The sequence below is a fragment of the Falco naumanni genome, unplaced genomic scaffold (genome assembly GCF_017639655.2).
Source record: "Falco naumanni isolate bFalNau1 unplaced genomic scaffold, bFalNau1.pat scaffold_335_arrow_pat_ctg1, whole genome shotgun sequence".
NCBI classification, from domain to species: domain Eukaryota; kingdom Metazoa; phylum Chordata; class Aves; order Falconiformes; family Falconidae; genus Falco; species Falco naumanni.
The window spans coordinates 11,028-21,927 of NW_024427450.1; the positions used below are offsets into that span (position 1 = coordinate 11,028).

At 59.6% G+C, this 10,900-nt stretch overlaps 1 protein-coding gene across 1 annotated transcript; it reads left to right on the forward strand.

Annotated features, from left to right (window-relative positions):
- Nucleotides 1-7,428: 7,428 nt before the first annotated feature.
- LOC121082144 lies at nt 7,429-8,891 on the forward strand. The gene is made up of 5 exons (XM_040581475.1): nt 7,429-7,518; nt 7,610-7,629; nt 7,921-8,036; nt 8,106-8,606; nt 8,776-8,891. The coding sequence occupies exons 1-5, from the start codon at nt 7,429-7,431 to the stop codon at nt 8,889-8,891; spliced, it is 843 nt and encodes a 280-aa protein (XP_040437409.1).
- Nucleotides 8,892-10,900: the final 2,009 nt, after the last annotated feature.

Sequence of the window (10,900 nt, forward strand, 5' to 3'; positions counted from 1 at the left end):
ATAACTCGGCCAGTCACCCTAGGTGGACTGACCTTATGCCCCACATGGAGACAGAAACCAATGGAATGTAAACATTGGGGAAAAAATAAAAGAGCTCAAAATGCAGAAGAGCCCTGGCATGGACCCCCCACTTTGGAACTGGCAAACTGGGGTCTTGGCAGCTTTATTCTAGCTGGCTTAATGGCACTAGAGGATGGATAGTTGCTAGAAAATGTAACACGGCAAAGGGAAACACTAGCTAAAGCAGCGGAAAAGGGTTTCAAACTGATGGGTGAACAAGTACAAGCAAATAGCAAGTGTGCTTTACAGAATCGGCTGGCGTTAGTTTTATTACCAGCTGAAGCACAGGGAGTATGTGGGTACGTAAAACTAGATGTTGCTCACATGTCCCAAATGCTACCGAGGATCTCCAGAAACAACTGGATGAGATGCAAAGGGCTGCTTCAAGAGTTAGGCGGGCGGTCAATAACCGGACGCCTAGCGAATCCCTTACAAACTATCCTTGTTATAACTACCGTTGTCGCAGTGTTGTTGACGACACGTAGCTGTATCAAATGGAACCTCCCTGGAAATCTATGTTGCAACGCGAGCAAATGTTATAACTATCCCATCTAAATGAGGCTTTTGATTTTGGAAAGATTCAAAGCCTCCAGAAAAAAATAAAAGGGCGTGGGGGTGGTGTTGAATGACGCCACCACATAGATAGGGCTCTATACACATTTGTGGCGCACTGTTCTGTCAAGGGGGGGTTGCTGGCTGAGCAAAGGGACAAGACGACCACGCTCTGCTGCAGTGAGTGGCTGTAAGTTACAGAAACCGGGGCACAAAGCTGAGGCCGCGCAGGCTCAGGCTTCAGCCGGCAAAGTGCCCATGCGGCTCGCAGCCGTGCCCGCTGCGGGGCTGGCACACGGCAGCGGCCACAGGGGCCCCGCCACGGAGCCCCCCCGGCAGCGGGAGGGCGGGCTAGACCCCGGCGGCCCGCACAGCCGAGCCCCCGCCGGCGCCGGGCCCCCGCCGGGCTGGGCAAGCACCGGGCCAGCCGGGGACGGACCCGCTGCCGCCCGCCCGCGCTGCCCGGCGAGCCCCGCCCCGCCCTGTGCCCCGGCCAATGACGCTGCGGTAGGAACGCCAGGGCCCGCCCCCGCCGCCTCACCATTGGCTGTTGCCGGGGGGGAGCGCGCCGCGGGTGCGAGAGTGACGGGGGGACTACAAATCCCAACGGCCGCTGTGCGCGGGCCGAGTCTCGCTTTAGCCGCTTGGAATGCCGGGAGTGCGTTGCATGGCAACGGCTGTGTGCGGGAGGGGGGGGGGCGGGCGCTCCCGCGGCGGGTTCGGTGACACCCGCGGGGCTCCCTGGAGCACGACTGGGGCCGGCGTGAAGCCGCGGGGAGGGGGGGGCCCTGTGAGGGTACGGGGACACGTGGGGGGGGCTCCAGGCCGATACGGGACCGCGTGTGAGGCGGAGGGGCCGGGGCTCCTGTCGGGGTCAGGGGACACGCGTAGGAACGGGCTCCTGGCGGGGGCCCAGGGCTGGCAGGCCACCAGGAGGGGGTTTCTTGTGGGCAGGGGGCTCCCGGGGGGCCGGCGGCTCCCGCAGCAGGTGGCAGTCGGGGGAGCTCTGGCCTGGGAGCCACGCTCAGGGGGCTGGGACGCACAAGGGACCGGGGCAGGGCACACGCCGGCTCTCAACTCCAGATGCCCACGCTCTGCTGCAGTGTGTAGCTGTGCCTTACAGAGACCGGGCACAAAGCTGAGGCCGAGCTGACTCTCTAAAGCTGGTGGAAGCGGCAAAGGAAGGGGCTTCTAATCGAGGGAGGCAGCCTTGGGAAGGGGGGAGCCAGGAAGGGACGGGGAAAAGAACTCGGTTGTCCCAAGTTACGCAGGAAGAAGCCTCCGAGTGAGGAAGCTCTGGCCCCGAGGGGAGAGCAGCCGATAAGGCCTTGCAACCCACAGAAAGTTGGTCGAAAGTAGGGCGAAGGTGACTGTGGCAGTGGGAGATCGCGACCTCGGACTCACATGGCCCCCCCGAGAGAGGGCAGCCCCCGCTTGGGGAGATGCGCCCTCAATAAAAACCTTCAGTAGCGCTACCTGAGGGTGCGCGCTAGTTTGCACGACAAGTGAGAATCTTGTGAGCAGTCCTGTGCGTGAATGGAAAGGAATGTGTAATGCACGCTGAATGTGCAAGTGCTCTGCGTGTAGCATGTGTACCCTCGAGTAACCTGGTGAGCGTGTTAGAGGGAAACATTGCCCCGTGCTGCCAGCGCTGTAACGAAGAATGCCTGCCTTCTAAAACTTCAGATCCAGTCTTAGAGCGATTTTCTCCGTGACCGACTTTACAGTATCACATAAAGTGGGCAACTGCTGCCAGGGCTCCCTGCTGCACGGGGAGCAGCCTTTCCTGATGGTCAGAGGGACCCTCCTGCGTTCCAGGGTGTGCCCATGGCCTCTGGGCCGGGCACTGGGCGGGCACCACTGTGAAGAGCCTGGGCACGGCTGAGGGGCAGGGGCAGGATCTGGGGGTCTCCCCTGCCCTCCCCGCATCTCCAGCTCAGCGTGGGCTTCTCCACCCAGCAGCATGCCGGGGGCGAAACGGGCCCTGGATGCCAGGGCCACTTGTGTTCCCCAGGCAGAAGTCTCATTTCCCCCGGCTGTCTTTTGGGGTCAGTCGAGGCCAATGTTCTAGACGGGCACGTGGTCGGGGTACCGATAGCGCAGCGTCAACCGCCGTTCTGTGCACACGCGGGTGCGAGTACATCTTCCCACCTGAACATGCCCAGAAGGGGCCCGGAGGGGCTGCATATTGAACGGTGGAGGGTGCTGATGGGTCGTAGGTTTTTTCTTTTCCTTCCCACACAAAATTCCACTACGCTTCGTGGGTAGGTGAAAGTCTACACTTCAACGCTGTTTCTCGATGGGTAGTTTTTCCATAACACGTGGGATCTCCAGGTTTAACCCTGGTGCCAGAAAACTCCAACAAGTACACATATGCTGAATATGGGTTTGCAGCTCTGGGGCACAGCACGTTTCCTTTGGGTCCCATGACAATGTTTTGCAGCTCATTGTTTGTGAACAATTTCTTAGGGGAGTATTCTCATGGGCAAGGGGATTTATTTCCCATGTATCAACTCTGTTCCCTACACCGGACAAAAAAATATTGAAGGGACCAAGCCCCTACCCCATTTGTTACGAATCTCAAAAAGCCAAACCAGGGATAACGGGACGTTGCATTCGTGGTATATGGGCTCACCGTGGGGTCTCGATACATACCGGATCCCACCTTTCCAAGGGGCCTGGGTCCCCTGCTCAATAGCCAGCTGGTTGAGGTGCCCACCAGGCCCCTCTCTGACAAGCTGCTTTCCAGCCAGGTGGCCCTAGCCTGTGCTGGTGCCGGGGCTTGTTCCTCCCCAGGGGCAGGACTCGGCACTTGTTGCACCCAGTGAGGTTCCTGCCAGCCCCTTTCTCCAGCCACCCCTTTCTCCAGCCCAGCCTGGTCCTCCGAAGCCAGCGCAACCACTGGGGTGCCAGACACGACCACCCCCCATTTTGTGGGTGCCAGCAGTGCCCAGTGCCAGCCCGTCCCCACTGGGGTTGGGCACTGACGGTGTCGCAGCCCCAGCTGTGGGATGGATGGACGAGCCACAGCACCAGGGATAGAGAAAACATTTCTTTTTTAATATTTCAGAGGGAGGGGAGCTTCCCAGGCAGTTCCCAGCCCTGCACTCCCCCAGCTGCTCACTGGCAGGGCATCGTGCTCCTCCACTGCAACTAGCGCTGCCACGGCAGGGTCTTGCAGAAGCAGATGCAGCGTGGCTGCCACACGCGTCTCCATCAGTCCTTCAGGCAGCTACACAGACAGCTGCAGACCGTCTGCAGGCATCGTCCTGCCCAGCACAGCTCTGGGGCCGCTTGGTCACATGCCCTGCCCGTGGGCACCTGCTGCTGGGGACTGGGCTCTGCCGGGGTGCTTCCTGCCCACGGAGATGGTGTTGTCCTGGCCACTGGTGCTGCTTCTGCCTGGCTCTGTGGGGCAACTCTTGTTAACTTCCTTTGGGCTCCTCCTGCACACTTTTACAGGTCTGCTTCTGCCTGGTCGCGTCTCCTTATGTTTGTGCTTGTTCCCATCTGCAGCATTGTCAGTATCTGTGTCCGCCTGCGGCAGCTTCACTCTAAGGCCCCTCTTGCGCGACACTCCGGGTCTCAGCAGCCCTGGCTGGGGCTGTTCCTCTTCCCTGGTGAGCAGGGGGGAAGCAACCCTGGGGAGGGCCCCAGCACAGGCCACCTTTTGCCACTTGGCTGTCAGCATCTGCAGAAACCTTTTGTACTGCTCGATCTTTTCGAGGGTGCCCTGAATGATGCACATGAACTCCTCAATGCAGTTCTCTGTGCCTATGGCTGAGGGGCTGCCAGGGGGTGGCTCCACATCGATGGGGCTGCTTCTGCCTGGTCGCGTCTCCTTACGCTTGTCCTTGTTCCCATCTGCAGCATTGTCCTTGTCTGCATCCGCCCCCGGTAGCTTCACTCTAAGGCCCCTCTTGCGCGACGCTCTGGGTCTCAGCAGCCCTGGCTGGGGCTGTTCCTCTTCCCTGGCGAGCAGCGGGGAAGCAACCCTGGGGAGGGCCCCAGCACAGGCCACGTTTTGACACATGGCTATCAGCCTCTGCATAAACCTTTCGTACTGCTCGGTCACTTTGAGGGTGTCCTTCATGATGCACATGAACTCCTCAGTGCGGTTCTTTGTGACTATGGCCGAGGGGCTGCCAGGGGGTGGCTCTACATCGATGGGGCTGCTTCTGCCTGGTCGCGTCTCCTTATGTTTGTCCTTGTCCCCATCTGCAGCATTGTCCTTGTCTGCATCCGCCCCCGGTAGCTTCACTCTAAGGCCCCTCTTGCGCGACTCTCTGGCTCTCAGCAGCCCTTGCTGGGGCTGCTCCTCTTCCCTGGTGAGTAGGGGGGAAGCAACCCTGGGGAGGGCCCCAGAACAGGCCGCCCCTCGACACTTGGCTATCTGCATCTGCAGAAACTTTTTGCACTGCTTGGTCATTTTGAGGGCGTCGTGGACCATGCGGATGAGCTCTTCAGTGCGGTTCTCTGTGACCATGGCCGAGGGGCTGCCAGGGGGTGGCTCCACATCGATGGGGCTCTGCGCCCTGTCCCTGCCATCCGTGGGGAACTCCTCGTGCTTTGGCCCCTCTGGCAGCTCCAGTGGGATGTTGAAGCCAGTTGGGAGCCCTGGCTGCCCCGCCAGCATGCAGATGGTTTGAAAAGAATATTGAGGTGCCAAGATGTTCATCGATGCTGGCTCTGCTGTTGCACCCGGGCAGGGCTCTGGGAAGGAGCAGGGGGAGTTCAGTGAAGACGGGCTTCTCCAGCACAGGGAGTGCGGCACGGTCTCTGGGGAGCAGTGCTCCACGCTTGACGCTTCCAGGCTTGCCCTGCAGAGGGGGAGAGGGAAGAGACCCCCGCTGCACCCGGCCCCTCCGGCAGGACTCACGGGCAGCACACCCTCCTTGGCCGGCAGGCAGCGCTGCCCAGCGTGGGCAGGGGCAGGGCATGGGCTGAGGGTCTGGGGCAGGACCTGTGGGTGTCCCCTGCGCTTACCCCATCTCCACGGTTGGGGTGGGCTTCTCTGCTGCTCCATGTGCCTGGGGAGAAGCTGCCAAGAGAGGAGATGGTGTGAGTGGCCAGCAGCCCAGAGCCGCAGGCCAGGCCTTCTGCAGGGTGTCACCCGTTTCCAGGTCAATTGGGGCCGGAGCCACTCACCGCTCTCCTCCTCGAACCGGGCTCTTGTCGTGCTCCTCTGATGCTTTGGCTTCTTCCTACGCCCCTGCAGGACCCCAGCAGCTGGGTGAGGAGACGGAAACAGCTCCCGGCCCCACACCTTAACCTCCCACGCTACCCCTCCCTGCACTGAGGGGCAGTGCAGTGCAACTGTCACCTACCCGGAGTCGCCTGAAATACAGTATGGCTGCGACCGGGCTGAGCTCCAGCATGAACATCAGCATCATGACGTGGAGCACGTCAACCATTATGGGGATGTTGTGACGCCCCATGGCACTGGCTGTGGTGTGGCCACGGTGCTCCGAGTTGTCAGCACAGACCCACGGTGCAGATCCTCAGTGAACCTACTGGGTCCCCAGTGAGAGGACACCCAGCACTGCTGGAGTGTGGCAGAGGCTGCAGTCTGCAGCCCACCCAGACGGTGCCAGACTGCCCACTGCCTTCCCCATGAGGCGCGCACCCCCCTTTTATAGTACGGGAGGCAGCCGCCCCCGCCCCCCTTTGTGACATCACTGGGGCAGTCAGAGCCCCCCTTTGTGACATCACTGGGGCAGTCAGAGCCCCCCTTTGTGAAAATTCCTGGGGCAGCCAGAGCCCCCCTTTCCCTTTGTGACACTGGACAACCCCTGTGACCTTCCCTGGGGATTTGCGAAGCTCACTCACTCTCCCCTTCCCCCGGTGAGGGTGGGCAGGGAGAGCAGGGAAGCGACCTCTCCGCATAAGCTGGGAGAGGTTTGAGCACTGGCAAGCCATGGCTGCCTGGGAAATGCCGGTGCTTGACTGCTCCCCTGTTACTGAAAAGTTGAAGGACTGTAAGGCGTGCCTTTCCTCACCAGGGATGGCACGGGGCCATGTTAGCTGGCACGATTCAAAAGCTGTAGCAGATAGGATGACACCACTTAGGAAGGAACGAGAAGCGTGACCAGGAAAAGCCACGGTGCGTGCTGTGTTGGGAGCCGCACGAGTGGCGGCCCAGAAGGAGAGGCGCCTGATTAAACAAACTCATGATGAAATGGTTAAACCCTTGCAAGAACAAATCAAAACCCTGCAGAGCCAGCTAAGTGCTGAACGTAACAGCACTCAGCGACTCCACACGCTCTCTCAGATGCATTGGACGGAGAACAAACTTCACGGTCCGAACGAGAGGAAGGGGGACAAGAATCTCCTGATCAGACAGATCTTAATTCTGTTCTGGATAGTCTGCTGGGATTTACAAGACTGGCACGGCTGGCCGAGAAACAGGGCCCAAGACCTTTGTACTTGTCTAAGGAGTTGGAAATGGACCGAGAAATATTTTACCCCAAGAATGAGGAAGTTGTAATGAGGCCGGTGATTAAGCTGAGACCACCGACAGCAGCCAAGGTGGGGAAGCCCCACACGTTACTATCCGGACGGTGCCGCACTCGGCAGCCAAAGTGTCGAAGTTCCAGGAAAAATACACCAGGTTAGCTCAAGAAACTGAGACAGAGTATGTCTGGAGAGTATCACTGACAGGAGGCTATCGAGTCCTGCTGTTGGAAGACGAGGCCCAAGGGTACTGGGGGCCAGGGGTTTCCTAACTGCTGATGACCCAAGAGAGCCGTGGTCGCTAACTCTACAAGCTGCCTATTGAGCAGGGGACCCGGACCCCTTGGAAAGGGGGGATCCAGTATGTATCGAGACCCCATGGTGAACCCATACACCATGAATATAACGTCCCGTTATGCCCGAGTTGGCATATTCAAATTCGTAACAAAAGAGGTACGTCCACCATAATCGCTCTTTCATAATCGAGCACTTTCATAGCGTCGTCCCTTAAACGTTAAACGAACGTGGTCCTTAAACATTCCAGATAATAGAGTTGAAACGTGGGTAATAAATCCCCTACCCCATGAGAATACTCCCCTAAGGAGCTCTTCGTAAAAAACTACCACCACAGAGCTACTTTTAAAGATACTTTTATTTACAGCAACACAAAGAGCAGTAAAAAAAAAAAAAAAAAAAGACAGGTAAGATATGCAGCCACTTGTAACTGTCCCTCTTAATCCCCTGCGCTGCCTCCCTTGCCCTCTGCAATCCTCCAGCTGATCCCCTCCGGCCCTCCTGGGTGCCGACGGGGTGTCCCCCAGGCCCCCGGTGCTGAGTGCTCCCCTCTTCCCACAGGGATGCTGCCTGGGAGGAGGAGGGCTCTTTCCTCGACTTGGTGCACTGGCAGAGCTCCTGCGATGCCGACCAGTGCCTGTGCCCTCTGGGCCGGGACCAGGCAGAGCAGGCGGGATGAGTGCCGGTGGCCCCGGTTCCTGCAGCCCCAGTGAGGACACGATGCCTTCGTCTCCTCTGACGGGCAGGGGTGGAGGTTCCCTGGGATGCTGAGCCAGGCATGGCGCAGGCTGCGTTCTGGCAGCTCAGCCCCGGCTGCCAGGACGGGAGCAGGGTAGAGCTGGGCTCGGCACAGTGCCGGTGCTGTCGGCCCACAGCTCGGGGACCTTTGGTGGCAGCGGGTACCGTTGCTCTCCCCAGACCCTGGAGAGTCCTGGTCTGCAGCTCTGGTGGCTCCCGTGAGACCCACCAGTGCTGCTCCGCCCTGGAAGATGCCACCGAGTCCTGGGAGTGCAGGGACTGCAGCGGCACGCACAGCGGTGAGGGGGGCAGCGGGAGGACAGGGTGCCCAGGGCGTGGTGGCTTCCACAGCCACTGGGGACTTGGGGACAGGCGCTGTGACGCGTGGAGGGAGGGAGCGTGGCAGGGGCTTGTTGTGCTCATCTTCTCCCTGCCCCTTGCAGTGCCCGACATTGTAGCCGGACCAGACTCTGGTCCCCTGGCGCAGGGACCCTGGCACAGCGCTCCCAGTAAGGTCACTGGCACAGGCTGCCCAGAGGCTGTGGAGCCTCCTCCTCTGCAGACGTGCCAGCACCACCTGGACACAATTCTGTGCAGCCTGCTCTAGCAGGGCCTGCTTTTGCCGGGGGTTGGACTAGACGATCTTCAGAGGTCCCCTCCAGCCCTGACCATGGTGTGGTTCTGTGACCCCTGGCACTTTGGCTGAGGAAGAAGAGGCCAGGCTCCTCGAAGGACAACCCGACACACGAGTCCCTTTCCAGCTGCTGCGCAAGAAACCTGCTGATCCTCACTAACAGAAGCTGGAACTTTCCCCGAGGCTTGCTGATGTGCATGAGCACCGCAGGGCAAGAGCTTTCACTCTTCCCCATCCTCCAGTGCCGGGCAAGGGCAGATGCTCTGAGGAGGGAGCACCAGCCCCCACAGGCCCCGCTGCCATCCCTGTCATGCAGCAGCTCCTCTTTCCTGGGCTCCCTCTGCTGTGTCCCGGAGCCCTGGCCTGGTGCGATGGCAGAGCCAGCCGCAGTAACGCGCATGGGACTTGCCCGGTCCCCCAGAGCCACCTGGGTGCTGGTGGGAAAGCCGGGGCTCACCCTTGGCCAGGCCATCCCACTGGAGCTGCCAGAGCGGCCAAAGCACAAGGAGTTCCCCACGGATGGCAGGGACAGGCCGCAGAGCCCCGTCGATGTGGAGCCACCCCCTGCAGCCCCTCGGCCACGGTCACGCATAACCTCGCTGAGGAGCTCATCCGCATCGTCCAGGACACCCTCGTGATGGCCATGGGGTACCAAACGTTTCTGCAAGTGCTGATGGCCAAGTGGCGAGGGGCGGCCTGTGCTGGGGCCCTCCCCAGGGTTCCTTCCCCCCTGCTCACCAGGGAAGAGGAGCAGCCCCAGCCAGGGGGTGCCAGGGCTGCTGGGGACCAGAGTGTGGCCCCAGGGCCTTAGAGCCGAGCTGCCGGGGGAAGGTGCGGACACGGACAAGGCTGCGGGTGGGGACAAAGACCAAGATGAGGACACGGGCCCGGGCACAAGTAGCCCTGTGCAGCTTCCGTACCAGCATCTGGCAGAATGGCAGCATGGTGTCGGCTTCGGAGAGCCAATTACGGATTCGTTGTGAAGCCGCTGTATGAGCTACTGAAAGCTTCCTGCAGTGGCTGTATTGCCTGGACAGAAGGGGGTAACGCTGCTTTCACGCGCCTGGAGCGAGCTCTGACGGAGGCCCCCGTGCTGGCATTACCCGTGCTTTTAATAAAGACCTTTGATCTTTTCACCCAGGAGAGAGAAAGTACTGCCTTAGGAGTTTGGCACAAGTTTTTAGGGCCTCAGCGGCACGCTGTAACTGACTTCTCCCAACAGCTGGATGAGCTGAGCTCAGGATGGCCTGGATGGCTTCAAGCAGCAGCAGCAACTGGGCTACGGGTTCACGATTCCCCAAGTTCACCGTGGGGCAGAAGGTTACCGTCTAGGTACCACACTTGGTCATGATGGTACTGAAACAAAAAGGAGGACAGCGGCTGGCCACAGACCATCGAGGAAGTCTGCTCCAGCCCCCAGATCTCAAGAAGCAGGCTCGCAGCTGTATGCTGGCGGCAGCAGCTGCCCCCGAGAGAGCTAACGATTGCCTGGGTGCGCTGGAAGTACCATCGACGAGGTTAACAGAATCACAAGCTTTGCCCGCAAAGGTCTCTGCTCAGGTAGCCGAACCGAATGCCCTCACGAGGGCACGGGCCCTGAGCAAAGGGAAATGAGCCCACACACGGGCAGGCTCCAAGTATGCCTTTGGATTGGTTCATGCGCATGGAGCTCTTTGGAAAGAGAGAGGACTATCATCTGCTCGAGGAACTGTGCTCAAATATGCGCCTCAGATCCAGGAATTATTAAAGAGCATTCAAAAACCAGCGGCGGTCGCAGTTACGCATTGCAAGGCACGTCAAGCTAGTAAGAGCGCTCCGGGATTAGGAAATCAGTGGGCAGGTATGGCTGCAAAGGGGGGTGCAGAGAAAGGTATCCTGACTCTGACCCCTGCAGAGGAGAGTCCCGCCGGAAGCACCGCCAAAACATGATGAAAGAGGATAATAAGTGAATAACTAAGTCACTGGCCAAAGAACGGCTAAAGGGATGGGCGGTTCCACTGGGGAATTGAAAATTGAGTGAAACTCCTCCGCAAGCCACTTGTAAGTAGGGCCACGCAGAGGTTATCGGATCCATTACAGGGAGGTGTGAAATACGCCTTAGAGACAATCCAAATGCTACTAAGAAGCTGATCATCGGGGTGACTAAGGTAGGAAATCTCCTGGAGATTA

Coding starts and splice junctions, on each gene's coding strand:
- LOC121082144 (XM_040581475.1), top strand. CDS start 7,429: ATGTATCGAGACCCCATGGTGAACCCATACACCATGAATATAACGTCC. Junction 7,630..7,920: donor ATAATAGAGTTGAAACGTGG/GTAATAAATCCC, acceptor CTCTTCCCACAG/GGATGCTGCCTGGGAGGAGG. Junction 8,037..8,105: donor CCAGGCAGAGCAGGCGGGAT/GAGTGCCGGTGG, acceptor TCTGACGGGCAG/GGGTGGAGGTTCCCTGGGAT.